Source organism: Rhea americana, unplaced genomic scaffold (genome assembly GCF_003343005.1).
Source record: "Rhea americana isolate MKP2758 unplaced genomic scaffold, rheAme1 scaffold_109, whole genome shotgun sequence".
NCBI classification, from domain to species: Eukaryota; Metazoa; Chordata; class Aves; order Rheiformes; family Rheidae; genus Rhea; species Rhea americana.
Window position 1 is genome coordinate 1,760,316 of NW_028185139.1, and position 26,171 is coordinate 1,786,486.

At 42.4% G+C, this 26,171-nt stretch overlaps 2 protein-coding genes across 3 annotated transcripts in view; one reads left to right on the forward strand and one right to left on the reverse strand.

Moving 5' to 3' along the window:
- Nucleotides 1-194, reverse strand: part of BROX (BRO1 domain and CAAX motif containing) — a 17,369-nt gene extending 17,175 nt beyond the window's left edge. The window contains exon 1 of the mRNA XM_085311824.1: nt 51-194. The gene's annotated coding sequence lies outside the window, so the exon portion shown is untranslated. The remainder of the gene's footprint in view (nt 1-50) is intronic.
- A 151-nt stretch (nt 195-345) lies between these two features.
- AIDA (axin interactor, dorsalization associated) overlaps nt 346-26,171 on the forward strand; it is a 30,232-nt gene continuing 4,406 nt past the window's right edge. The window contains exons 1-9 of one of the 2 annotated variants that reach the window (XM_085311867.1): nt 346-549; nt 3,766-3,835; nt 10,637-10,690; nt 12,817-12,871; nt 18,223-18,286; nt 18,735-18,841; nt 20,831-20,842; nt 23,222-23,344; nt 25,858-25,980. In XM_085311867.1, coding sequence (XP_085167993.1) covers nt 440-549; nt 3,766-3,835; nt 10,637-10,690; nt 12,817-12,871; nt 18,223-18,286; nt 18,735-18,841; nt 20,831-20,842; nt 23,222-23,344; nt 25,858-25,980 — 718 coding nt within the window. In that variant the 5' untranslated portion in view covers nt 346-439. The remainder of the gene's footprint in view (nt 550-3,765; nt 3,836-10,636; nt 10,691-12,816; nt 12,872-18,222; nt 18,287-18,734; nt 18,842-20,830; nt 20,843-23,221; nt 23,345-25,857; nt 25,981-26,171) is intronic. The other variant, XM_085311875.1, reaches the window with a different exon arrangement.

The following is a 26,171-nucleotide window of genomic DNA, read 5'->3' on the forward strand; positions in this document are numbered from 1 at the left end:
CGGGCCCCCTAGAGAGCGGAGCCCGGCTGCGCAGGGGCGCCGCTACGTACCGCGCACGGGGCAGCTTCCGCGCTGGCACCGCCGGCCGGGAGGGGGCGGGGGAGGAGCCGAGCGGCACCGCCCGGCCGCCGCCGAGGCCTGCAGGGAGCGCCCGGAGCCCTCAGGATCGCGGCGCCCGCGGCCACGTGACCCCGCCGCCATGACACCTACCGAGGCGGAAGCGCGCCGCGCGCGCCTGTCTGCGGGTGGGCGGGCGGACCGGAGCGGTGGTGTTGGGGGGGCGGCGGTTGCCTCGGTAGCGATGGCGCCGGCAGGGCGCGGCCGGCGCAGCCTATCTCGCTGGCCGGCGGCGGCGGCGGCAGCGGCGGGGCTGGCGGGAGCGGCTGCCCGGCGTGATCCCCCGGCCCCGGGGTGAGCATGGTGCCCTAGTGCTGGGGCTATGTCGGAGGCGGCCCGGAGCCTCCTGCAGCGCTGGGGCGCCAGCTTCAGGAAGGGCACCGACTTCGACTCCTGGGGGCAGCTGGTGGAGGCCATCGACGAGTACCAGATGTGAGTGGGGCCGCCCGGGGGCCGCGGCCGGCCGGGCGCCGCGGGGCAGGTGCTGCCCGCCGCCGCCGCCGCCGCCGCCGGGCCCGGGCGCGCCTCCGGCCCGCGGCGCTGCGGGGGCAGCGGCGGCGGGGAGAGCCGGCCCGTGGGCTGGCGAAGGCCGGGGAGGGTCCCGGCGGGGGGAGGGGGGATCCCCCGGGGGGCACCCGGGGGGCACCCGGGGGCCCCCGAGGCGCCGGGGGAGCCGCGGTGCCGTGGCCGGAGAGGCGCTGGTCGTGGCCTTGGGAAGGCGCCGTCCTAGGCCCCTCTTGGCCGCGAAGGTGGGAGCTGTTTGCCTGTGGCCTGGGCAGCGCAGGCTGAGTTTCTTAGGGTGAATTTTCCGGAAGAAGTCCGGAGGGTTTGCGTTTGTTCCCCCCAGAGAAAGCCAAAGAGATGCCATCTGAGAAACCTTCTAGAGCTCTTCAGGGCTCTTCAAGTTACGGGCTCTAACTCTGTGCGGGCTGCTGGATCACCTGCCGTTCGCAGCAAAGAGGGTGCTGGCCAGGTGCAGCACAGAGCCGTGAGATGCTGTAATCTCATCAGCTCCTGCCCTCACCAGGTAGGATGGTGCAGGTTCAGGTATTTGCAGTTTGCTGATGGTCTTTAGATCGGGGCAAGCTGTCACCGCAAACCTTGGCAGAGGGATGGAAAGAAGTTCTTTTCTAGATCTGCATCTGAGAGGAAAAAAAACTTATCAGAAAGCAAAGGAAGATATTTGTAATAACTACCTTTGTGTGGACATCTGTGAGGAGTCTAGTAGARCCTAGTGTTTCAAACCATCATGACAGTCTCAGCAGTCAATATTCATTAATGATGTTGTTTCACTCTAAGYATGCTTCATTAAGAAGGTCTCTACACTTCTGCAGACAGTCTAGTTTGAGAATTGAACTATAACTTCCATTCCCTTCCCTTTTCCTCCCAGCATCACGTGTACCTGACGAGAACTGAGCTGATCTCTGTGCCCTTGCTTCTTTCAGACTTTGTAGTGGTGTGATGTCTTTGCAAGAAAGCTTGCCTTGGGTAGTAGTACTGTAAGCTACTCTCTCAAGCTTATCAGTGAATTTCTGCTGAAGGAGAGTAGTAGTCTGTAGATGAACTCTGGTTCGAGCAGGGAGAAGAGAGGGGAGGGAAGATCAGAGGATTACAAGGACATATTTCCTTGGAAAGGAGCAGAACCTTACTATTAATGTGGCATTAATAGTAATTTCAATCAATAGGGTAGAAGCTGCCRGTAAAAGGCGTAGAGTGAGATATCTACTTGTAACTCTGGAGAGACATCAGCACGGCTTTATCTTTTGCCCGCTTAACTGGTAACCTGCAATGGGGTTGCCACTGAAGTGTGTTGCTGCAGGTGGTTAAGTGCAGCTAACATTGGCAAGGTCTGTACTGATCAACATGGGAAGGCAGGGGATAATTTGAGTATGGTGAGTTTGCTGACAGTGAAAAACATTTCTATGACCCTTGGATAGTTCATTTCATGGACTTAATGGCTGACGACAGAGAATACAATTATTTGCCTCTTACATCCAGAGGGACCTACATCTGCCTAGGTCTTTGTGTTACTCGCAGAAGTGCAGGAAGYTTAGTGTAAAGATTGTCCCACGTTCATTCAAGTGCTCACTCGTGCAAGAGCCCTCTGAGCAGTCAACAAGACCTTCTCTTTTGCATATCCCTGTTGATAGTACTTGATCTGATCCAACTTTGAACAAGCTTAGGGTAGGATGCCAGATGCGTTTATTTGGATTAGGGTGGTTTTTTTCCGAATTACTGACAAATGGAAAGATCATTGTGTTACTGATGCTTGCACAAATGTTAGTTATGATAATAACGCTGTCTGTTGTGGGTGGCTTATTGCTGCTATGGTGATGCATTTTCTTAAATTATGACTCTTCAATGCTTTATGCGTTCAAGTACATCCAGCACTTGCCTTGTATCCCTTCAGGCATACCACCAGGACTGGAGGAGAGAACTATGTATTTGCATGCTAGTATGCTTGTGCTTTTTGACTTTTCTCTGTCATCATCTTCTCCCTTTTGTAGAGGAGGGTAATGCCACTGAGTTGTGTAGTTGTCTTGTTCCCTTCAGTTGTTTCTTCACTAGCACTAGTTGAAAGCTACAGTGGTGACTTCAATCCTTGTGTCTTTTTAATGGAGCTTATTTTTATTAAAAGTAAAGGAAGAATTGGATTCTGGTTTTGGTTCTGCTGCAGACTTGATGGCAATCTGTTTTTGTGGATGCTTCTGTTTTAACCTCCTCCCCCCCCCCAACAGGCTAACGCTCTCTGTGCCAGTGGGGAGAAGCTGGATTCCTTCAACAATGTAAAATTATGAGGCGATTTCAGTCAGGAGTGCATTGAGATGTCCTGAGTACTGTTGTTGTCGTTGGTTATTTCCCCCCCGCTGCATTTTTTTTTTGTTAATTATTTACAGGGAATGGCAACAATTGCACAGGGATTTCTGCTTGTTTAATTTTCTCCTTCCTCCCCGGACGGAAACTATAACTCTTCCCATAGATTGCCTTCAGATGCTCTCTAGCTTCCTTTCGCTTTCTTGTGCTGTTTGCTTGCTGTTACTTTCCAACCCCCTTGATACGCTGCTAGTCTCGGTGGTGGTGATGGGTGGAGTCTCAGCTCCGCGTGTGATGCTGCCGGGAGCCCCTGTGAACTGATACACCCCGAGAGCCCCCGCCAAGCCGCCCCGCGCTTGGCTTCCAGCAGCAGGAGAGCGGGTGGCCATTACCTGGGGCACCGGCCGCCTCTCTGCCTGCGCGCGCGCTCGCTCCTCCTGGCAGTCACAACGGCCGCAAATTCTGCCCGTGAAATGCATGTGGGCTTKTACTGCGGTATAGTGTTATTTTCCTTAAAAAAAAAAAAAAAAAGGAGGGGCAAGGGAAGGAGAAAAAAGGTCTGTACTTGTAAAAGGGACTGTTGGCAAACAGGGCTTCCTTTCCTGTTCTCCTTACGCGACACATTATATACGTACTTACCTAATATAGTAGTATACTTTGTCTAGTTTTCAGTATGGCCTACCATAGCTATAGAAAACTGTGTGAAAAAGAAACTATCTGGAGCAGCAGTCTGGGGATCTATCTGCTGCCACGTTTTCTGGAGACTGTAGTGGTGGGGAGGAGAGTTTTTGCACTATGTTCCCACTCTACAATTTTATTTCTCCCCCCATCCAGATTAGCAAGACATCTACAAAAAGAGGCCCAGTCTCAACACAACAACTCAGAATTCACAGAAGATCAAAAGGTACGTATTACTATTTGTTCAGTCAAGGGGTCTGACTCCATAGATGTCAATGTGTATTATGGTTCTTTGTATCTTGCAGATCTGAGAGTTAGGAGACCTTTTTTTTTTTCCCTCCCTTAATGTATAAACAGAAACAGAGCCCAGCATGGCTGAAGTGGTTGCTATCATTAGAGGTGATAGATGCTCTGCTGTGTAATATTGAATGTCTTGCATGCWGGCTGGAGTCCTTCATAACCTATTTTTTTTTTTGGAGGGGTGACCTCTTGATAACTTGCTTATACAAAGTTAGCACAATTTAACGTGTGAAGTCTGAGTACAACATGTCTGGAACTGCAGACGTCCAGGGGGTGCATGGAGGAGATTAGCTTAACACATAACACCTGACAAGGAAGGGTCCTGGTGGAAGACTCACTGTTAGTCTCTTAGAATGTTATTTGTTTATAATCTTTCAAAATTTTCAAATTTTCCTTCCTCTCTCCCTTAGCTGAAAACAATGTTTCTTGTCTCAGCATCATGATGGTGCAATTTTCTGACAGGATTTAAGAGGAAAATGCTGACTGGGTTCTCACACACTCAAACATCTTCAGTGTAATAAAGCAAAATCTCTTAAGAAATGAGTCCCTGATAAATTCTAGKATGTTGCATAGAAGTTTTTCTGAGGAATACCTAATTGGAAAATACCTGTATTTTGAGACTTCTAAATAAGATCATTTGCTTGAGCAAMGGCATTATCTGAAGAGTGACACTTTCTCACCCAGAATCCCAGATATCATAATAGGGTGCTAAAGTAATGGGATCTGTGTTGAAAAATGTTTGCTTTGAAAGCATGTCCTGGCTACAGAAATTGGAGATGAACTTAATGTGCTTAAAAACTTTGTTTGTTACAAAGAAATATACCTTTACATAGAGTTTGACRGTAGTTTCTAACTGTTTTCTTAACACGTACCAATAAAAAAGCAAAGAAAAGGCCTTCCATGTCCTACTTACCTTTTGCAAAGAAGAGGATTAGGGTCAGGATGCACCAAAGCAATAAATCATAATCTTGGAGAAAGATTGAGACCACTTTTCCTGAACTGAAGGTTTGGGAGCTTTGTTAACATGGAACAGCTGTTCAGTCTTTGGTTGTTTCTGCTCGCTGCCCCTTGCTGATACCTTCCTTCATCATTACGAGCTCTGGTAATTTTTAGTGCTCCATGGATGCTCTTGAAAGTACCATTACTTCCCAAAGAAGTTGTTAATATCACTTGTGAAGACATCATCTCCTTTGAGTATGGGAACTAGAACCATGTTGGGCTTTGCTTCTAGATGTTCCCTGAATCTTGTGGAAGGGCCCTTGAATGAAATTGGGGAAGCAAATGAGGTCAACCATAAGGAAAAGGCTGGAGGGCTCAGGAAACAGAAGTAATTTGTTACAAGATGCACAACTGCAAGCTTGTGTTAAGGTGACAGTCTTCTGAAAATAAAAAAYGAGGAGTGGCTGTTTTGAATCCTTGCAGTGATGCCTGTTTCTAAAGCAGATAGAGCTTACAGAAGAGGTTGATGTTTAAATGTATCGTTTGCCAGATCAGAAGGGGGCAGATGCACCTGATTTTCAAAGAGCCTGTTGTCATTTGAGCCTTACTCTCAAATTGCGATGCCGATTTTATTAGTCACATACACAGCCAAGCTCCTCAACTTTTTGTGAGATGTTTAAGTAACATCATTCTCTTCCCCTCTCCTAGCAATAGTAATGCTAGTCACAGCAAAAATGACTCCCATTACTGCTTACAAAGAAGCACTTAAACCTCTTCATATAATAAAATCTTTTAGTCTGACATTAAGCTTCTTACTYTTCTGGTCTTCCCTATTTCTACAGGAGTTGGGCTGACATAATCTAGTGATCATGAGCAATTACTAGCAGCATTCCGACAGAGTGTAGGAGCGGAGTTTAGCACGCTTCTATTTTTCCAAGTTTTCAAGCAATAGACTTCAATAGAAGCATATTTTCTCTCTCCACACCACTCAAAAATCTACTTACCTAAACATCTACTTTTGCTCAACTCAGTTCCTGCTGATGCATCCACCAGCATGCTATTTCCTCCTCCTGTTTGTGGAAAGCCTTTCTTTCACTAATTTCTTGTCATTTCCGGGTACTATTTGTCATATAAGAGCCATCTCTTTATTTTTCTGAAGGCAGATTAGTATGTTCAGTYCAGTGTTTGATCACCTGATTTCACTGGCCCAGACTGAGCACAGAATTTCATAGATTGGGGAAGGGGGAAGACAAGATCATGAAGCTAATTATAATTCTGTCAATCTACCCTCATTCCAGTCTCTGTGTAGCTTTATAGCTAGCTGTTTCCTAAAGGACTAAGCACACTATTGAGAATTACTGGGAAGCTGTCATTGTTTATAACTTGATATACCATGTGGGAAAGATAGACTTAAGCAGAGATTCMTCTACATCAAGGAAAAACTACTATCTTTACAACTGCAGGGAAAGGAGAAGGCTAGGTTCAAATTCTCAGCCATATTTCTCTTTATAATTTTTTAACACATTAGGATTATTTTGTGTATCASAGGTGGTGTTACAGTGTGGCTTACTGCTACATCATAATTGATAGTGTATTAGTTGCTAATTTAATCATCCAATATGTTAATCCAACAACACTTGACAGATGCACCAAATGCCTTCTTAGGTGTAAGTAGTGTGAGCCAGCTGTTGTTTAACTTGTAGTAAATGTGTAGTTCACTGTAAGAATTTAAACTTTGCAAAATGATAAAATGAACTAATATTAAAATTGATCTGAAGAGTCTGTTCTGAAGCACTCTGTGCTGCTTCATTTGATAGGGAAGACTGGTCTCCAGAACTCAGTGTTCATTCCTGGATTCTCAGCTTATGGGGGCTTCTCAGTCTTCCTGTATCTACCTCTGGATGTAATTCTGGAGTTTTAGTCCTTAGTGAAGATGGTGCCATGCCTTGGATAATTGACAATGTTGGAATCTTCGTTAATGATTATGAACTTGGTTGAAGACTGCGTAGAAATACTATAAATAGCAAATCATTGTTAGTGTTTAAATATAATTACTCTGCGGTAGTTTTAAGGAGGCTATGCAGCACTTTCAGTGCCTAGGAACTCCCTAAATGGGATATTAGCAGCATATTGTTACTGGCAGACTTATCTCAGCCTTAACATCTGCATCCCACCTTTCCTTATTTTATCTTCATTCTCTAAAACCTATCCTCATCCATGATCACCCATTGTATTTTGCTTTGTGAATTGATCCAGTTAGGGTTTGGCTGTGGTTGTCAGCTTGCCTCCAGCTATGGTTATTCTCACCCAGTTCTCCACACAATGAATGTGACCTCTCAAGCCCTCTGCTAACCACAATTGTAACTTTCTTGTGCTGAGCTAGTATTAAAAAATCATGCCTTTTGTGCAATGGCAGCTTGCTGAAATAACAGCATTGTTGTATAGTCTTAGTATGATTCATTAAACTACTGGTCTCATAACAGCCTAGACCTCACTTTAAAGCCAAACTCTGCTCTGGCTCTGTATTTATGCAAACATCTTTGACTGCATTACAGTTAGCACAGTCATTACTCACACAACTGCACAGAAGAAACTTTAACTACAAGATCAACTGCCTTTTTCCCTTTCTAATCACTAGTTTACATAAAACTGAATCTTAACTGCTTTAAACTAGCAAACTTAATTACAACTTCAGTCCTTAATGAAATGCAGAATGTTTTCTGTGCTGGAAAAAGGAGCCCTTGCATGGGATAGCTGCAGCTGAAAATGATAGCAGTGTTTAGCCGCATTTTTAACTTTCGGGTTGGGTGTGGTCCCTTAAAAAAATAGTTATGAATAATGCCTGCTGGGAGCTTGCCATATTTCAATAGATTCCATATAAAACCTATTCTTTACTATTTTAAGACTCCCAAACTCTCTTCAATTAATCCGTTTCTAGAGACACTATTGCCCTTCAGCCCCCAGGAGCCAAAGGACACACATTATGTACGGTTCAGTCCTATTAAGAGGTTCCTAGTTCAGGCAAATTAAGAATACAGAGTTAAGAATCATCAGGATAGGGGACAGTGGCATTGCTGAGCTTATCAGTGAATTAACAACAGAGACAGGAGCCAAGTAGCATTTGTTGAATCTCGTTCACAGTGTGGGCTTAATGCTCTGTGTGTGAGACAGCGCGAGGAAGAACAGCATGAAACTGTTTGCATGTTCTGACTGTTGTGGAGCACTCAGACTGTGTACGAGCACCCTGCAGACTCTGAGCCCTCTTTCTCTTGTGCAGTTGAGGGGTTGTGATCTACATGGAATTGGCACGCTGTTTGCTCGGCGGTCAACACCCAAACCATAGGAACAGCTGGGTTTTTGCAAATGTTAGAGTTGTACTCAAACTTCAGAGATTTCCCCTCCCTTCCCAAGGGAGCCTCTGTGGATTCCTCTCTCTTACCCATTACTTCACACCTTTCTCTTCTTTGTGGCTCTACCTTTGCAAACATACCTTCCAGATGTTTTCAAATGTAAGAAGAAATTTCTTGTTATACTATGGCTGATTAGAAGGATCCAGTGCAATCTCTCTTTATGGACTGAGAATCTGCTTCTATAGTCCTACCTGGTGTCCTCCTGCAAAGCCTCAATCTACAGATCCCATGTGTGGAATGTGTGTCTGAAGCTGTTGAAATGAATCCAGGACTGTATGTTCTCCTTTCCTTTTCAAAAAACTGCATTTCCTCAAACTATGCTGAAGAGCCAACTCTGGATCTTTGTTGTGTAGCAGAAATTATTTCAGGGAGCAGGAGTTTGATTGGACCTAGCTTGTAAAATGAACCTCCGCAGAAATGAAAAGCCACAGTATTTGTTTTTATTAGTACTTTTTTTCACTCTGCCATGTTGCATGCAAGCATACAGGCATGTTGCTCTATAGTAAAATTCCCAAACAACACGCTGCTGCACATGCTGCATCCCAGGCAGAGGAGAGAACAATGTGTGWCCTGTGCTAAGACACATCATTCACCACTTTCTTGGAAGGTGCTCAAAGGAACTGAAATTTTATATAGGACCTCCATACAGTGGACAGTAATGTAAACTACMATGACGCAACGTCTGGATTAATGCCATGTTGTAACAGAGCGTTTAAAACTAGCGGAGATGCCGATGCCGGTTGGGAAGAAATGGCTTTGAAAGCTTTGATGGGCCTGTGGTGGCAGATAAAAATCAGGTATCCAAGACTTCTACAGACTCCAGCTATTGGCCTCACCCATGAGGTGTTGATGTCTGATCTGCTGGTGAATCAGCTCCTGAACTCTTTCAACTTTYGATGTGGCATAAGGTAAACTTGCAGCTGGAGCCTTTTAGCTTTCAAACTCTTACATTGAAAGTAACGGTGGCCAAGGAATTGATTTAGACACAGTTCTGTCATACTGTTGATGGAGAGTTGGTGCAGATGACAGGAAGTTAGCTGTGAACACAGGCCTGTTTTTTATCTGCTGCTGCAAGTCTTTGGAGCCCTAATGTAACCCTTCCTTTAAAAGGAAATTTTGGCTTTTGACTAATACCACTTAATTTGCCAGTTGCCCATGCTTTTGAAGTTCTTTGATGCTAGAGTTGCACACTAGGACATCTTTTTCTTCCCCTTGCATCCAGCTTAGAGGGAGACCTGTTTTTTGATATTGCCTAATTTAAAAGAAGAGAATGAGTTTCAGGTGCATGTTTCAGCTTTTATTTTCCTAGTAGGGGAAAACTTACTTTGAAAATAAACTGCTTTTTTATAGCTTCATTGTTGCCATTTTTTCTGCCCTATAAATGTCCTGTAAAAGAATTGGATTTACTTTTGGCCTCACCTGGGCATATGAACTTTTTTTTTTTCCTTCACTAAAAGCTTTTAGTTGGTAAATAGACTTTTGATGTTCAAGCAAAGTAAAAATTACTGTGCCATTGTGTCCGTTTGATGTTAATTACAGACATCTTAATTCCTCCAGACATTTTTCAATTGATACAAGCAGAAACTAATTTGACTGCTGCTTGAGGTTCTTATTTTGTGAGACATAAGAACTTCAGTAGCATTGTCCTTAAAGCAGAATGCTAGAGAATGGCTATACTGAAGGCCTTGCCTTTCTTCTACATTTTTTAAATAAAAACAAGAAGTTATGTCACAATTCTGCTAAGGGATGTTGTAGATGGCTGACAAGTTTGAATCGAAGAAATTCTGTCTTATGCCTCATTCAGAGTTTAGAGCTTAGAGAAGCTTAGAGAAAATAGAACATTAGAAAAATAATCCCTTTTATGTTTCCTTTCCTACCAAACCCCACAAAAGTGGACAGTGCTGAGATACTGGGCATCCATAACTTCTGAGAAGGGCTGACTTGGTCTGCTAACACTGTAATCTAGATAAATGAACTGTAGTCATGATTCCTAAATTAAGAATAAACCACTCAAGTTCTCTAAAGCTAATATACTGGCTTGTTTTGATTTTTTTTTCTTTTTTGGCTCTCCCCTATCACTTCAGAGTAGTTGAGTTTATAAACAATTTATGATGTGGTAAGCATTATTATGGTTTCTGCTGAGTGAACAACTCCCATCTGTGCTGATGAACCATGGGGAAGGGAGTTCAATGGCAGATGTTTCAGTTTCAGCTATTGCACTTTCAGTAAATCTTATTTGTGAAATAGCTTTTGATGCTGAATGATCTGATATCGAAAAATAGATTTGAAATCTTTACAGGAAAAAACAATTGTTCATATTTATATTTTTTAAGTAAAGAATGTCAATATGGAAATTATTTCTTCTTTTTCYCTTTCAGAAAACCATAGCTAAAATTGCAACATGCTTGGAACTGAGAAGTGCAGCTTTACAGGTATAGCTCTTTTTCCCATATGATTTCACACTTCAGTGATAGACAATTGTAATGCTTTTTCTAGCTAGTTTAGTGACTTTAGACACAGTCAAAACTTCTGAAAACAGAATGAAAGACCCCTTTAATGCTTAGACTTTCCAGACTGTCAACATAATACCCCAGGTGGCTTCCTGAAGATCTTTGAGTGGTTAGAGGAGCACGTGTTAGAGTTTATACAGGAATGAAACTGTAGATTTTGTGTCTATGGTTCTTTGTTTCATTTTCMTCCTGCAGAACTGATTAGTTTCTCTGCCTAATATGTGTGCAAGAGTAGGAAGTTCCTTGGAGTGACCCTTGCACTAATTCAGCCTCTTCACAAGTCATGAATTAAGCCAAAGTGTGGTTACTGTATTAGCTCTTTCCCAGTGAAGGGTGGTGAAAGACAAATTTGGCACCAAATTGCTTACAGCAACACCTGTGACTAATTGTGTTGCTGTTCAAGGTACAGCAGCTCCATTGTGCTGCTTTCAATTGTTCGTGAGGCTGAGGGAGAGTGAAAATTTAAGCAGCAGGCTGGAGCTGGACTAATGAGGTAGGAGCTGATCAGTCTAGATGCTGTGCAGCATTCAAAGAGTTATTTAATTAGCTCTACCTATCTTTCTATCTTGATCTGACCTGGGGTCTTTGAACAGTTTGTTTGTTCTGAGTCAGGGTAGTTTTGTTATGAGGGCAGACTCTTCACTATGAGACAGTTTAATAAGTCAGGTGCTTCTCAGCACAACAGTAGATGATGTAGAAACGTCTTTAGCTGCTGAACAGAAGAGGCCCTGTCTCATAAGAACAGCCTTCCTTGATTTGATTCCATCTTGTAGTTTCTTTCAGGGTTTTATAACCTGGTTCATGGATTTTTTGTTTAGGTTTTTTCTTTTTGTCTTTTGAGAGTTTAGGTTTTTTGTTTCATTTTGTTTTTTAAGTAAGATGAAATGGAAGCCCCCCTGACCTTTTGAGGAGAATAAGAAAAATCTTGTTTGTTTTTTGGTGACACTGGCTTTTCCTGACTCACCCTTTCCCCAGTTGAGGTTTATGCCAAGCGAGTCACTCCTCCCTCAGCAGTAACTCAAGGATTTTATAACCTTCTGTGAGGTACTAGAACTTCTCATCCRTCTCACTTTGAGAAGCATTTTACATGCTGCAGTTTTATTATGGTTTCTTAGCAGAGTTAATGAGTATGGTCATCTTTTACTGCTCTTCTAACAGTATGCATATATGCACTGTCTTATAGTCACCTTTGATCCTTTGTTGACACCTAGGCAAGATTAAGAGAACTGCCAGGCTTTAAAGAAGTGTTGAAAACAATAGATATTCCTAAAAGATGCTGAGGATGCAATTAGACAATAGGTAACCCTCTGCCAAAAAGAGCATATCCAGTGCCAATCCCCTTATTTGCACCGTTTTTATTGTACTGTCTCTGCCACTCATCATCTCAGGATAGGCAAGTTCAGCTCTCCAAACTAGCAGTGAACTAATTCAGAAGAAAAAGTTAATAACTTTTCTGTAGAGATAATAAGTCGAATAGGCTTACTGAGAGAAACAGATCAGTGCCCTAGCCAGATACGGAAACTGCATGGTCAGGGTTGGAGAAGGCGGAGATGGGAGTCCCTCTTTCATGTGCCGCAACCTCTTAGGTCAGCTGTTTTTTGTCAAACTTGTCCTGAGTATGATAATTTCTGCTGCTGTTTCAATGTTGTAAGTATTTCTTGAACTACTTTTGGAGCTTATCTTACTTCAGAATCGTTTGATTGGGGAAGAATTAAAACAAGTTCCTCTATCTTAATGTTCCCATGTGTAGTGAGTGCAAAGGATTAACTAGTTACTTTAAAAATATTTATCCTGTGTTAAAGCTTGGAATTCTAGATAAATGTGTTGTCAATGCATGAGTAGTAGCATGCTTTCTGCCTCATCTGTGAACCTAGTCTCTGCTGGGGAGTTTTTGTTTGGGTTTTTTTTGATGACATAGCTTTGAAGTAGCTTGGTGTACTTGAACTAAGGACATGCCTTACATGCTTATTATGAGATATAGTAGCTTTGTCTGGGGGCTGGGGGAGAAGTGCATACCAAATTCTGACTCTTTCTTTGTAATGTCCTAGTCCACGCAGTCGCAGGATGAATTTAAGCTTGAGGATCTGAAGAAGTTGGAACCAAGTAAGTAGTATMTTTGTATTTTAAGTGCATAATGTTTGTCATTGCAGTGGAAAATCTGACAGTAGCATGAATACTGACTGACCACAATGTGGTTGGCCAGTAATACTGTTTTTAGGTGGTTCTTCCAAATATCTGCTACCACATAGACAAAACTAGACATGCATTAAGGAATATAATAGGGATAACTTTGAAGTATAGTAGTCCTAATGTTTTGGATAATCTATTATTTTTTTCTCTAACTTCATTAATTCTTTGGATGCTAATTTTGCAGAGAATAGTAATTTAAGCTATCAGTACTGCAGTATATAGTCAAATATAATCTATGAAGTTTGACCCTTTACCTCCATATTACTTATTTGAACAKAATTTCAATACTTTGTGGTCTTCCTACTTGCAACATCAAATATGTTTTTCTTTTAAAAATATTTAATGTGTGCTTATTGTAGCCAGTCACCTGTCACCTACCACAGTAATGCTACTAGACCAACGAAGTTAGAGTCAGGCCAAGGATGAGTCAGTCCTTGGAGGATTCTTTTTTTCCCCAGCTGATCCTGGATCAGTTTTTGGTCCATCAATTCAGAAATAACTTTCTTGTAGGAACTACATTTATCTGCTACGTTTTCCTTCTGGTAACATTGACTGCTTTATTTTCAAAGAATCCTTGTGATCTCACACCGTATCTAAACAATATTATCCATAATGCTAATATTTCTTTTATTCTTGGGGAACAAGAAGTGTTGAAGAGCTTCTTTCATGCTGGAAAAAGCTGGTTCTATTTTGCTTCTGTCACAATTGTACCATTTAGGGGAATATTTAGAATAAACATTATGGATAGGAAAGTGTTGCTATACCCACTTCATGGATAGCTTCTTTGCACTCCCTTTTTCTATGTAACTGGCACAAGATCATATAGGAAGCTTATGGCGAGGCAGGGCATGGAATTGAGGTTCCTAGTAGTTCTACCAAAATACAAAGTCCAAATGCATTTAAATTGATCCCCCAAAATGGAAAGTGAAGGTACATAATAAGAGTGCAGAGTCTATGAAGACCATAAACTCAGGAAAGGATTTAATTGTTTGTTAAAATTGTTTATTTCTTTTTTGTGCTGCATATTGTGTATCTGGAATCTGCCTCCTTTGATTTGGAATTATTTCATACCAGAAAGCTAGGTACTCCTGCTCTTTGTTTACAAAGTATTTAAAATGTTGTAATTAGTTACTGACCATGAATTTTAGACTCTGCTATGTAAATGGCCTGTGAGGGACTATGTGAGGGGAGAGGGAGAAGAATCACATTTTAATTGGTCAAACTATTCTACAGACCAAAGGAAATGGATATTGAAGGGTTTAATCAAAATTTGCATTCTGCCTAAAAGACTTAATGCCTTCCTTGAAGCTCTTTTCTTTTAAAAGGTGAGGTTTTAATTTACACTATCACGATCCTGTTCCTTATCTTGCCTTTCCTCATAGAATTGATTTTTAGCTGTCAAACTGCTCAGCAGTATGAACCACACTTATCCCACTCTTCATACAACAAGCAATTGTGTTAAAACTGRGGGACAGTGTGTGTGGTCATCAGTCTTTAAAAACACTGAGTTATTTTCCTTGGAGGGGAATGGGTAGAATGGGTGCTTCTACAACAACGATTGAATGCTGCAGTTGTGACTTGGGTTGCTCTGATAGTGCATTGGCTTGTTTCTCTCTAACTGCACCTTTGTTTCGTGGTTTTAAAAAATACYTTGTTGAATAGGTTAAATCTTAATCAGGCCAGCACCAGCCATTTCATAAAATATATTAGGAAGTATTTTAATTTAGCATTTTGTTGATTTCCTTTTACATCCTAACAAAATAGGCTAAAAACTCTGGATTGGCAAATGCGAATAATGATTCCTCTGTTATGCCAAGTCAATCTATTAGGGAAAAGAAAACAGCTATTCACATAATATGGGTTGTTTTAATTTTTCAAAATGGCTGGGAAATTTGGTTTTGGTGTTGTTATAACAAYCAGTACGCTTAGATTTATCCCTTTTTTTTTTCTGTGTTGTAAAGCTCAGAGTTTTTCTACTTATTGAGCTCTCGTTTCATACTGCATGTGAAGGAAAACAGTTGGCTAGTTTTGTTTGGTTTTAGGATTTGTCACTGAATCCTTCATGCTGGAATAATGCTACAGAAAGGTCCATACAAGTAGTTCTTTTGGAAGTACACTGTGTGAAATCATTACTAGCACACTAGATCTTGCAAATCCTTTTCTTGTGAAAGCTTACACCAGTGTTAATACACATTAAAAATAGGTGGGCTGTGATATCRCACATACCAGTACTGGCTTTCGTGTGTAAATGGGATGAAGTGGATCAGGCAGTGTTCTAGCTGAAAATCAATGTTTTTTTGCCAGGCCAGTTTGGTGGCCTGCGTGAGAGTTACTGCTGGGCAGCAGTGCAGTTGGGAGCACGCATTCGCAGCGAGGATCGGACTGTCCCTCCTGCAGCGGCCCCTGCTTAAAGRGTAGTTTTATGATTGCTGTAAACCGTTGTCGGTGCCTGTGTTCGTAAGTGTGATAGTTCTAGCTAACACACTTAGTTACTAACYGAGTGATTAGTTCGGAAGCTCTTAGTGTGTATGTATTACAAGAGAAGCAGGTACTCGGTTGTACTGGAGAACTTGATATCTGAATTGATTTGTGTATCATCTATTTAAAATGATATGCATTACATTATATCTTGTTGGCTGTCACAAAAAAAATTGAACGGACAGTGGTCTTTACCAAATGGGGGCTTACTGGTCTTACTGCTCGGGCTGATATTCTCATTTGACACCTTTCAAGAAAAAAACAAATCTACTGATAAGAACAGTGTGAWGTTGCCCAACATCACAACAGGAACGTCAGTCTCGAAAAGGTCGCTTCTGCGTATAAGCCTGCTGAAGAGCCTTTAAAAAAGACTTCTCTTGGCAAACCAACATAGGTACAGGACGTGTTCCTGGGAATCTGCCTTTTAATTCTGAAATCCGAGTTGGCGACCTGGGGCCTCTGCGTGGATCAGCAGCAGCGTTATCCGAGGGGAAGCACCCTTTCCCTGAGAGGAGGTGTGTGCTAAAACCAAACAAAATGAAACAAGAAGGTAGCTCGTAATTTGGGCGTCTTAAGCAGAGCTTCAAGGCAGAGTCTTATAACCTGGACATTATAACCTAGTGTTTTTCCTGTATCTGATTATTTTGTTTTAAATAACCGAAATTCTASTCTGTGATGGTAGGTGAAAGCGAGTTTTCTTTCCCCCTTTTGCATTTGCAAAAGTCTTTTGCACTGGTTAGCTTCATCCTTAGCGGCTTAGAGTAAGTATTTCCTCAGGCTGAAGGCGGCAGATACAGTACTTGTCCCTGATTACAYGTGTTTGAAGGGGCATGTTTAATAAATCCCGGTACAGGACTTTGCAAAATTGTTCTCTGTTGGTGGCTGACAGCGCGTAGCCGCAGCGCTGAGTTTCGGACGCCGAGGCCGTCGGCGGGCTCGCCGTGGCGCTCCTGTCGGCGGTATGTTTTGGGCCCTCTAGCGCTGGCTGGGGTGGATTGCTGGAAGGCTCCTGCGCAGGATGGTCCTTGGGGAGAGGGGAGGCCGGGGGCCGTGCCGGCGCCCCGGCGGCCGGAGGAGCACTGCCCTGGCTTGTGCTGCYGCTTCGGTCTGTGCTCTGCGAGAGGGTTTCCTTTCCCGAGACTTTTCTCGTTGGAGTAGCTTTGCTTTCCTTCTCCGGCACGATGGAGCCGTCCAAGGCTAGGGGATTTCTGAGAGGGATAAAAATCCCCTTCTTTTCCTGAACCTCATCTGTGCTCACGAGTTGTYGGCTGCTGTCCGTCAACTGCTTCCCTTTTGGGAGGTGGTTGTGGTTCCTCACCGGCGTGCGCAGACCTCCACTGATGGTCCCGCAGGGCCCGAGTCCCTGGAGGGGGGAGACAGGTTTGGTGTTTTCCCACAGGCCGTCGGTCCTGTCCGTCGCGTCTCTGGCCGAGCGCAGCCGGCAGCTCTCTGCACGTCGCTGTGCTGGGTCCGCTCAGAACTGAACTGAGCAGCTACCTGACCTCTCGCATGGTGGTCCAGAAACTGGCTGCACTGCCACCTRCGGAGACTGAGGGGCCTAGCAGTGACTGCTCAAATGTAACTGGCTTTTTTCATACTTAGGAGTGTTTGTGTAATTTCCATGCTATTTAAAAATGTTTTTGTTATCATCTGGAAGGCATAAGGGGAGATTTCCAAAACCTGCTTATGCAGAGTGAGACTCAGTGAAAGGACTTGGCTTTTCCCACTCCCTGCTYCCTCCTGGCTGGTCTCAGATACTCGCTACCTGCCAGGAGATTGCCTCCCCTGCAAGCTTTCCCTCTTATGTCTTTAGGTCCTTTAACCATCATGACTAGAGCAACACTGCTGAAGAGAAAGTAGGCATGTGACCCTTTTGGAAGTCATTAACGACTGAATATTGGGYGGTCATTTGGCTTGAAACTAACCTAGTTCTAAACTGATCCCTGACATGCAAATTGGTATCAGYATGCAAATGGTTATCTAGGTTTTTAAWTCRATATATGCRTTTTCTACGGCCTTTGTGTAGCACTTTGAAATTTCCACTTTCAGCACCTCTGGTTTGCATGATTATTTTCTTTWTGTRTTTTTAGRAATATTACCTTTACTAGTTAATGCTTTGGGGAATACAAGTTAAATGTATGATAACTAAAACTTGATTAAATTTCCTATACAAAAGGCAAGGCTGTGCAATTCCAGTGAATGCTGGAGAGTATAGCTRGTTTCTGTGGACCTTAATGCTCAGATACTCTACTCCATCCCTTTTGAATGTTTCTGATCTGCCCAGATATCTGCACACATGAATGAAGAAGTAGGAAATCTCAACTAAGTTATGTGTTCCCAGCATGCCTGGACTTCTACAGTTGCTGTTTGGATGTGYAGCCTATGTGTGTGCTTGTGTGTGTCAGTTTTGGAGCCTTCAGTCTGTTTGGAGCTGATGCCAGTAACAGCACCACCCTCCTTTGAATAACTACCAGAGATCGCTACCATTACCCCAGGGGCCTGTAGTCTCTCCTCGTGATGTTTTTAGTTATTGCCATGTTTATCTTCCCTGGCTGTGTAAATGTGGTAGTGATTATATACTGGAGTTTAAGTTAGCCAGTCTCAATGCTACAGTGATATGGCTCTGACCAGGACTGTATAGATGTTTAAAACATGGAGAGGCAGACTTTTTCTTGTCATGATCTGATGTTTTCTGTGAAGTGCACGTAGCTATGCAAAGTGATTAAATTAATCATGATTTATGGATATGGATTCTTAGCAATTTTCTTTTTTTCCTCTCTCTACAGTCTTAAAGAATATCCTCACTTATAATAAAGAGTTCCCCTTTGATGTTCAGCCTGTCCCACTCAGGTAAGAGAGAGGACTGCATCACTGCATGTACAGACAAGTGTCTGAAAGGGAGTATGGTCTGGGAACTTGTGTATATCTGAGACAGGAGAATTTCTAGAGCTACACACATGCTGAATTGCTTTGGGTAAATGCAGTTTAAGAAAGAACTTTTGAATTCTGGTTATCTATATACTGCTAAAAATTAAGCCTTTGCTCTTGGTAGTTGGTAGGCCCATAGGTGTCTCTGAAATTGCATCTTTTTTGTTTGTATACTCTTTGCTCTCCTTGTGTGGGCTGAGCTCTTTACAACCTCTGTCAGGGTCCAGAGGTACAACAAGTAGCTGATCAGAAGCATGAGATGACATTAAAGTATGTTGCTTCATCTCTACACTAAGATACTGACTTGGGAGTTGAAAGCTAGACTAGCCTCAGTATCTGTAGTCTCATTTTTCTTTTTCATGTTTTACAGGAAGATTTTAGCACCTGGAGAAGAGGAACACTTGGAATTTGAGGAGGATGATGAGGAAGGAGGAGCTGGAGCAGGGTCTCCAGACTCTTTTCCTGCTAGAGTTCCAGGTAGGGGCACCAGCCTATGTAACATATGTAAGTTCTGTCTCTGAGAAGCTGCTTTCTCTAACTGTGATTTGAAAAGTTTGGATGAGGAGCAACAGGCTAATGTAAACTGTAATGGCATATAGGAGAACCATGAAGGTGGCCAGTGTTTTTTTCCCTCAAAAATGATTTTTTTTAATTGTAAAATAGATAACATATGAGATGGTACCATCTACCTCAAGTAATCTGTCTTTATTCCTTTTTCAAATTTAGTATTTTCATTCCATGCATTTTCTTAACTGTATTATATGAGGTGTTGCAAAGGCRTTCAGATGTGAACTATGGCAGTGTTTGCTCCTGTAAATAGCTTTGCCTCCTGCTAGGAATGTGATAAGTTGTTGCTGGTTAGCTTTTTTTTGCATCATCTGGTGAGACAACAGCTTGGAKTAAAGCCCTGCTGAGGAAGGATAAAGATGAGTAGCACTGACTTTGCTAGCTCAAGTCCTTGTCCACATGAAAGCATTTGTAGCTATGGTTGTACCTGCTRATTCTGGAGAAGATCTTGTATCTTCAAGTTTTGATGATTTATTAGGTAACAGAGCAGTACTTTCCAATGGAAGGTCTTTTGGTTGCTGGTCTAGTTTCTTTGCAGAAAAAAAATAAATCTCTAGTTTTAGAGAGTGCTGGCATGCTCTGAGTTCTGAAAAGCGATAACAAGTAGGGAACCTAGTACTGGAAATATGATCCAAAGAGCTGGGGTGTGGCATTACTCATACCTGAGGAAAACATGACCTTGTCCTTAGAATTGAGCCAGTGGGTGCCACTGAATATTGTCCCTGTAGGCTATACTGACGCAGACATGCGGGGCCTACAGCTGCTTACAGTAAGCTCACGAATAGGCTATAATAAATACATTGTGATATTTCATTATTGACATTCTACTGTCCTTACCTTTGTAATCCATCATGATAAATCCATATGTGAAGATGCATTCTGTCTGTCCTGACAGAACTTTCCATCTGTTGGAAATTTCATTTTGGCTTCCTCTGAGTACGTGTATCTCTAGTTGTATTAATGTGCACAATTCTAGATTTTTCTGGGTGGAATTTAGCATTAAATCCTACCTCTGCTCTTTGATGCTGTCATCTCTAGGTAGCTAGGTGGATGACAAGTTTGAGGAAGAGAGAAATACATATTTCTGGCTGCTTTTTTTCTTTACCTTTCAGCACACTGGTTAGATAAGGTTTAAGGTGTGGAAAAAGTGAGAGAGATCTTAAGTAGTTCACTGGAATGGTGGTGAATCAATAATATTGTGACCATTTACCACAGTGCCAACAGTTAACCTCTGTGCAACTCATTGAAGCTATATGGATATAATGGACATGGTTAGGGGCCTTGTATGTGCTTAAGAAAGAATGAGAGCTGACAGTAGACAGGTTCAGTTTATAGTTAAATCCTTTTCTAAGAGGTAGGATATCCAAATCAGGAAAAAAAAAAAAGTAGCTTGGGACATATATTTTCTTACAGAATTGCTTCTCATGATAATTCCATGCTTTAAGAGGAGGTGATAGTAATTCCTAAGCTTACTGATGTTTTATATTGTAACCTACTTCATGATTTGCATATCTGTCTTTTCTGATTTTTTTCATTAAGATAAACTTTCCCATAGCTATATTAATCTAAACCCCTGAGTTGATTTTTTACTACTTCGATAACACAGACCTTATTTCCCTGTTGAATGTAAATTTTTGTGCAGTTTTCTCAGCTAATTCAGTATTGGATTGCTGCTTTCTCTGGATGATGAAACTTAAATGAAAACAGTTTGCAGCCTTCTATGCTGAGCTTTATAAGTCTAAGTAGACTTTCCATATTGAATTGATAGAACTTTGTGCACTCTTTGCTTCTATATGCCTTTAATCCATAATCCGTAACTGTATTGTCTAACTGACCACGGTCTTGTCTTCTACATGCATGGCTTCATCGTTATCACATTGCACCATTCATCTAACCCAGGAGCCAATGAAGGTATGATAACCTTTTAATACATACTATAATTTCTTTGATCATGTTCATGTAGCTATGACATCCTTCATTTAGCTCTTAATTTCAGCCCTCAAAATACAACCTCTGGTAACAGTTGAAGAACTGAGCATCTATTTGTTGATCTGTATTTGCCTTCTGTGGCAGAAAAAGGGAAGGTCATATTTGGTGATGTACCTTATGTAGTGCTCTAGAAGTCTTACTGTGCTGATAAAGACATGCTGGCTTGCAGTGTTGCCAGAGTTAGGCATAGCTAGCTTTTCTTTAATGGATTGCATATTTGATGGGATGTCTTATACTAAATGTACTCATGTACTTAAGACTTCAGTCCTATAAGGAGATGAGCTGATCCAATGGCGTGCTGCCCCTGACTGTGAAAGTCTCCTGGGTATCTACTCCTTTATTCCAGTGCTGTGCTGGCAGCAGACTCTTCTGTGAGCTATTTCCATTTGTGAACCCAGAACAAGACTTGTCATTCTTGTCATGCCTGCTAAATGCTAATGGGCCCAAGCTATCGTGGCAGACTGGCATCATGATGGCCAGCCCTACTAACGTACCTCGGAGATGTTACTGTCAGCTGATGTCTCCAATGTGAAATGACTACAGAGGCTTCAGCAAAAGACCTGCCAGGTGGTTGTGGCTCATGTGAAACAGGTGTAGAGCTGCTATATTGCAATGCTAGCTTGGCTGTTCCTCCAGTTGAAGTGGCAAAGAAACTGTGTTTCGTTGGACACCATCTGTCCTACTGTTCTCTCACGCGCTGAAAGTGAGCTTGACTTTTCTGTTCATTGCAACTCCGCAATTTCTGAAAAGCATTTTGCAGTAGAATTTTTCTTAAGCCATTTTTTTAAATGTATCATAAAAGGCAAAAGTCTGATGCATCTTTTAGGTTATTTTACRTGTCAAATATCCTGTTACTTGGTCCCTTTGAATGACGGACCGGAAAACTGGAAGTTACAGCTGATTGTGACTCTTGGCTGGGCATGCTGCTCTTTGAAGATCACTGAAAAGTGGCAGACAAAAATTTTGTGCCAAAGAGAAAAGAGACTTCCTTCTGCCTTCCATAAGGTTGAAATAAGAACTCTGACTTTGAACATCTGTTCAAGAGATATTGCAGGATGAAGCAGTTGTGTGTATGCTTGGGGGCAGAAATAGATGTTCTCTTGTAACTTTATTTTACCATTTCTCACTTTATCATCAGAAGCCCATCCTGTTACTCTGGAAGGGTGGGTCAAATTCTGCCATGATATGTTCTGAAGTGTCCGCAGATGTGGTACCAGAAGGTCATGAGTAGTAGCTAAGACAGGAAGTACTAAAATGTACTGTATAATAGATGTGATTCAAGCCTTGCTGATGATCCCAAGAGGGGGACTGAGTATGGGTGTGCTCATGAAATCATGCTGAAGCTATGGCTTTAGTTCTGAGAGCAGAATATATGGTCCCCTCTTTCAAAGCTAGTCCTGCTAATATAGCAAAAAATACTGAGTTCTCCAGCCCTTCAAGAATATCAAGGGAAAAGAAGGATGAAGGAAAACCTTATTGGACTTGCCAAAGGGAACTATTATTTTGTTTAGATCTCAAAGCCTTGGGATAGCATTTTTTTTTAATTAGAAAATCAAAACCTCATATGAAACTTGTCTTGCCAACTGCACTGTCTTCCTTAGTGTACTGTAAGGATTCACCTACATTGACATCAGCCTGTGACCACAAAGATACCTGATGTTAAAGTTTCTTCATACAGAGCTAGTAACTCCTTCCTTAAAGCAGAAGGGATGCAAAAACTGTTTCCTCCACTTCCTTTAAGTCCTTACTAATGGAATTTAGATAACTAAGAATCTCTCTTCTGGTTTCCCTTTGTCCAGTGGGATTTGCAGCAATGCCATTTTCCTCCTTATTCTTCCAGTCTAAATACTCAACATGAGGCCAAGTCTTATGTAGTGGGATCGGTACTCCTGATTAAACATCTGAACTTCCTGCAGCTGCAGCTTGAATCCAACCTCCCACGTTTAATTCTTAAAAACAATATAAATTTTGCATTATTATTTTGCATGAGAGCAGGAAAAAACACTTTAAACAAAGTTCCACACTGTTCTTAGGGCATTACAGTTTTCTATGGATTTATTTAACTTGAGGCAGTCCTGGGAGTTTTTGGTGGGGGCTTTGAAGTATGTCAAATGATGTTGTGTATCTGTGCACACAAACTTTCTCATAGTGCTATGTACTATCAGGGCATGAATCCTTGGGTTTTGAAGCCTCTCTGGAGAACAGCATCTTCCATGAAAGATGATAAATAGCAGATGGAATAAGCAAGGCCTTTGCTGTAAGATTACGTAAAAGGTTAACGGTATGTTTTACTCATTCCAGGTACTTTATTACCCAGATTGCCATCTGAACCCGGGATGACATTACTCACCATCAACATAGAGAAAATTGGTCTGAAAGATGCTGGGCAGTGCATTGATCCTTACATCACAGTCAGTGTAAAGGGTAACGATTTCTGTTCCTGCCTGCTCATATCTGGTGTGGAGAAARTGTGTTTTCTGAAAACTGATTGATTTTAAACCTACAGGGAAAAGTATTTGTTGCATCTTTTTGATGCTTTTATCTTCTGTTGTGGACTTACGGCTTTTATTTTAATCAAGGATAGGAAAATTCTATATTTGAGAGATACTAGGAGGTGAATCTCCTCCCTGCTCACCGCAGGAGCGACGCTTGTCTTTGCACCCTGAGGTGTTTTCCCCAGGCTGGGAGCCGAGTAGCAGCGATTTGACAGACTGTAAGCCTCTGTCCCATGTTTTTCAGCTAGCTCTGGAGAGCAGGTCCCTTTGGACTGCTTGTACTCTCTGGTACCTGTTGGTTTCTGGGCTTTCTGGAGACAACAACCCCCCTGCCCCYGGCTCCATTATAAAGTCAGGATTAAAGTCAGATTTTTGGTGTTCTGAGGCTTTCTGCTGGGAGTATCTGCCTCTTTCTCCTTCCCCATTTCTTAGCAGGAAGCTGCTGTAGACAGGATTGCTTACTCTTAACCTGCCCTGCTTGATTCATGCTTATATTTACAATTTTCTGAGGTATATCATTTTTTGATTATCAGATTAAAAATATGTAGTTGAGCCCAGATCCTCTAATTATGTTTAGTKTAGTTTTGATGATGACCTTGTACATATCCTCTCTAGATGTGCTATTAAAGAGTAAATGTAGGGATAAAAGGTTTGTTAGATGTTGTAATTGGGCTGCTTCCTCCACCAGACAAGTTCTTTGGCAGAGGTGGGGGACACAGAATCTAATGTCACTTGAGTCCCAGTGATGCTTCAAATGTTGCCTGACAAATAGGTAGACAGAAGGCTTTATCTAATCCTGCTTCCTGTGATGATTTTTGAACAGTCAARCCTTCTGCTTTACTCTGAAAGCTGTTCACCTGGTCAGGGTGGAAGGCTGAGACATGACTCTCGCCTTCCCCAGCTGATACGCTTGCCCTACTTGTTTCCAGTCTGGGAAAAATGCTGTATTTATTTGTTTATCATGTTGCTRTAGGTTTGCAGTGTTATTTTTAGATTATGTACTATTCTTCAGGCTCCATTTTGCTAATCACTTCTGGATCTTTATTTGCCCCAGTAAGCTAGAAAGCTGAGGGACAGGGAACTTTAGTGGCAGGGCTAGCCGGACGGATGTGGGTTTAATCAGAGTTAATTCTTTCCTGTTGAATTTCTCTTGGCTAGCAGAGGAATAACAGTGCTAACAGGGTTCTAACATTGAATCCTGGGACTTATCAGAAATTGTAAAGCAAATATTCAGTGTTCMTGTCCACTGAAGTGCTTGTCTTTATTAACAGTTATGTATCGTTTAAGCTGTTGCTTGTCTTCAGAGATAGCTTTCATTTCCTTTCTGGAGCCAAGGGAGACTGTACTTTGCTAGGCTTGCTTTCTCAGGAAGTGTTGCTATTAACAGGTGGTGCTTCAGTTGCAGGCTTTTAAAAGCAAGGGCTGCCAAGTGATATTGTAGACAGTAGAAACAAAAAGTGTACRGGAGGCTATCGTCTATTTTGTTAATAATGATTTTATACTTTATTTCTCGATATTTTTGGTAAGAAAAAGTAACTCTGAAAAGTCATTTTATTATGTTAAAAGAAGCCTCAAGATGCTTAGTAGTCTCTTTTTCAGCCGTCTTATATGAGGTCTGCTCTACTATTGGCTTAGAGTGAGGCTTTCTGCATCCTGCAAATGCATCGCTGGTGACCCTGGCCTGCTCCCTGAGAGAAGTGTGTCCAGGGGCGCTTCCAGGCCCCAGCCGGAGCCTGTGCCCCAGGCACACTGTGGCTGTTACATACTTGTAATCTTGACTGCAACATTAGCAACTTGGCTCCACCTGAGGGAGAGGAAGCACTAATGAGCGAGAAGGAAAGGACAAAAGTGCACAAAGGTGCTGATGTGAACAGCAGAAATTTAGTGAGAAACAGTATTGTGTGTTCTGGCTTGTGCCTGAGCGGCACAACCCGCAGTCGATGCCGATAGCGGGAACCCAACGCAATGGCCCTCGTCCCTCTCTCGACTTGTGAAGAGCCAAGGGAGTAACGCACGCTGTGCCTAGGCTGCGAAGCGASGGGGGCTGCGATGACTGCTGCTTGAGCAGATCCTGCGCGGAGGGGAGCTGCGCGGTGCCGTTCYGCCTGTTCAGTGGCAATCCTGAAGCTGTGCTCAAGTCCTGCTTGCAGAGGGAACGGAATCCTTTGCTGACAGCAGCAAGGAATGACCTCTTGAAATAAAAAGACGGATAGTTCCAAATTTTCTTCTTAARCAGTGTCCAAACGTCATCTGCTTTCTCTTTGCACTCAAAAGATCAGATTGACTGTAGAGTATGATTGCCCCYTTTTAAGGTTAGAGAAAAATCCAGATGGGCATTAGATTTCCATGGATGTTTTAGAAATTATTCATAAATTCATAAAGAAAAAAGGACTTAAATGTCTAAGAAGCTTCTGCCATTCTCATGGTATTTCTTTCCTGCAGATTTGAATGGGATAGATCTGACTCCTGTGCAAGATACTCCTGTGGCTCTGAGGAAAGAGGACACGTATGTCCATTTTAATGTGGACATTGAGATCCAGAAACATGTTGAAAAACTAACTAAAGGTATGTAGTGTCAGATATTGCAAATGGGGCCCAGAAGCTTTCAGAGTGTAGACACTAGGCTGCTCCTGATCTAATAAACAGGTGTGCATGAGCTGCTACTGTAGGGCTCAAAATCCAGATGTGGATAAAAATAGACCTTTACATCCTGTATTGGTCATTGTGATGACTTGCAGGCAAAAGAGGAATGAAAG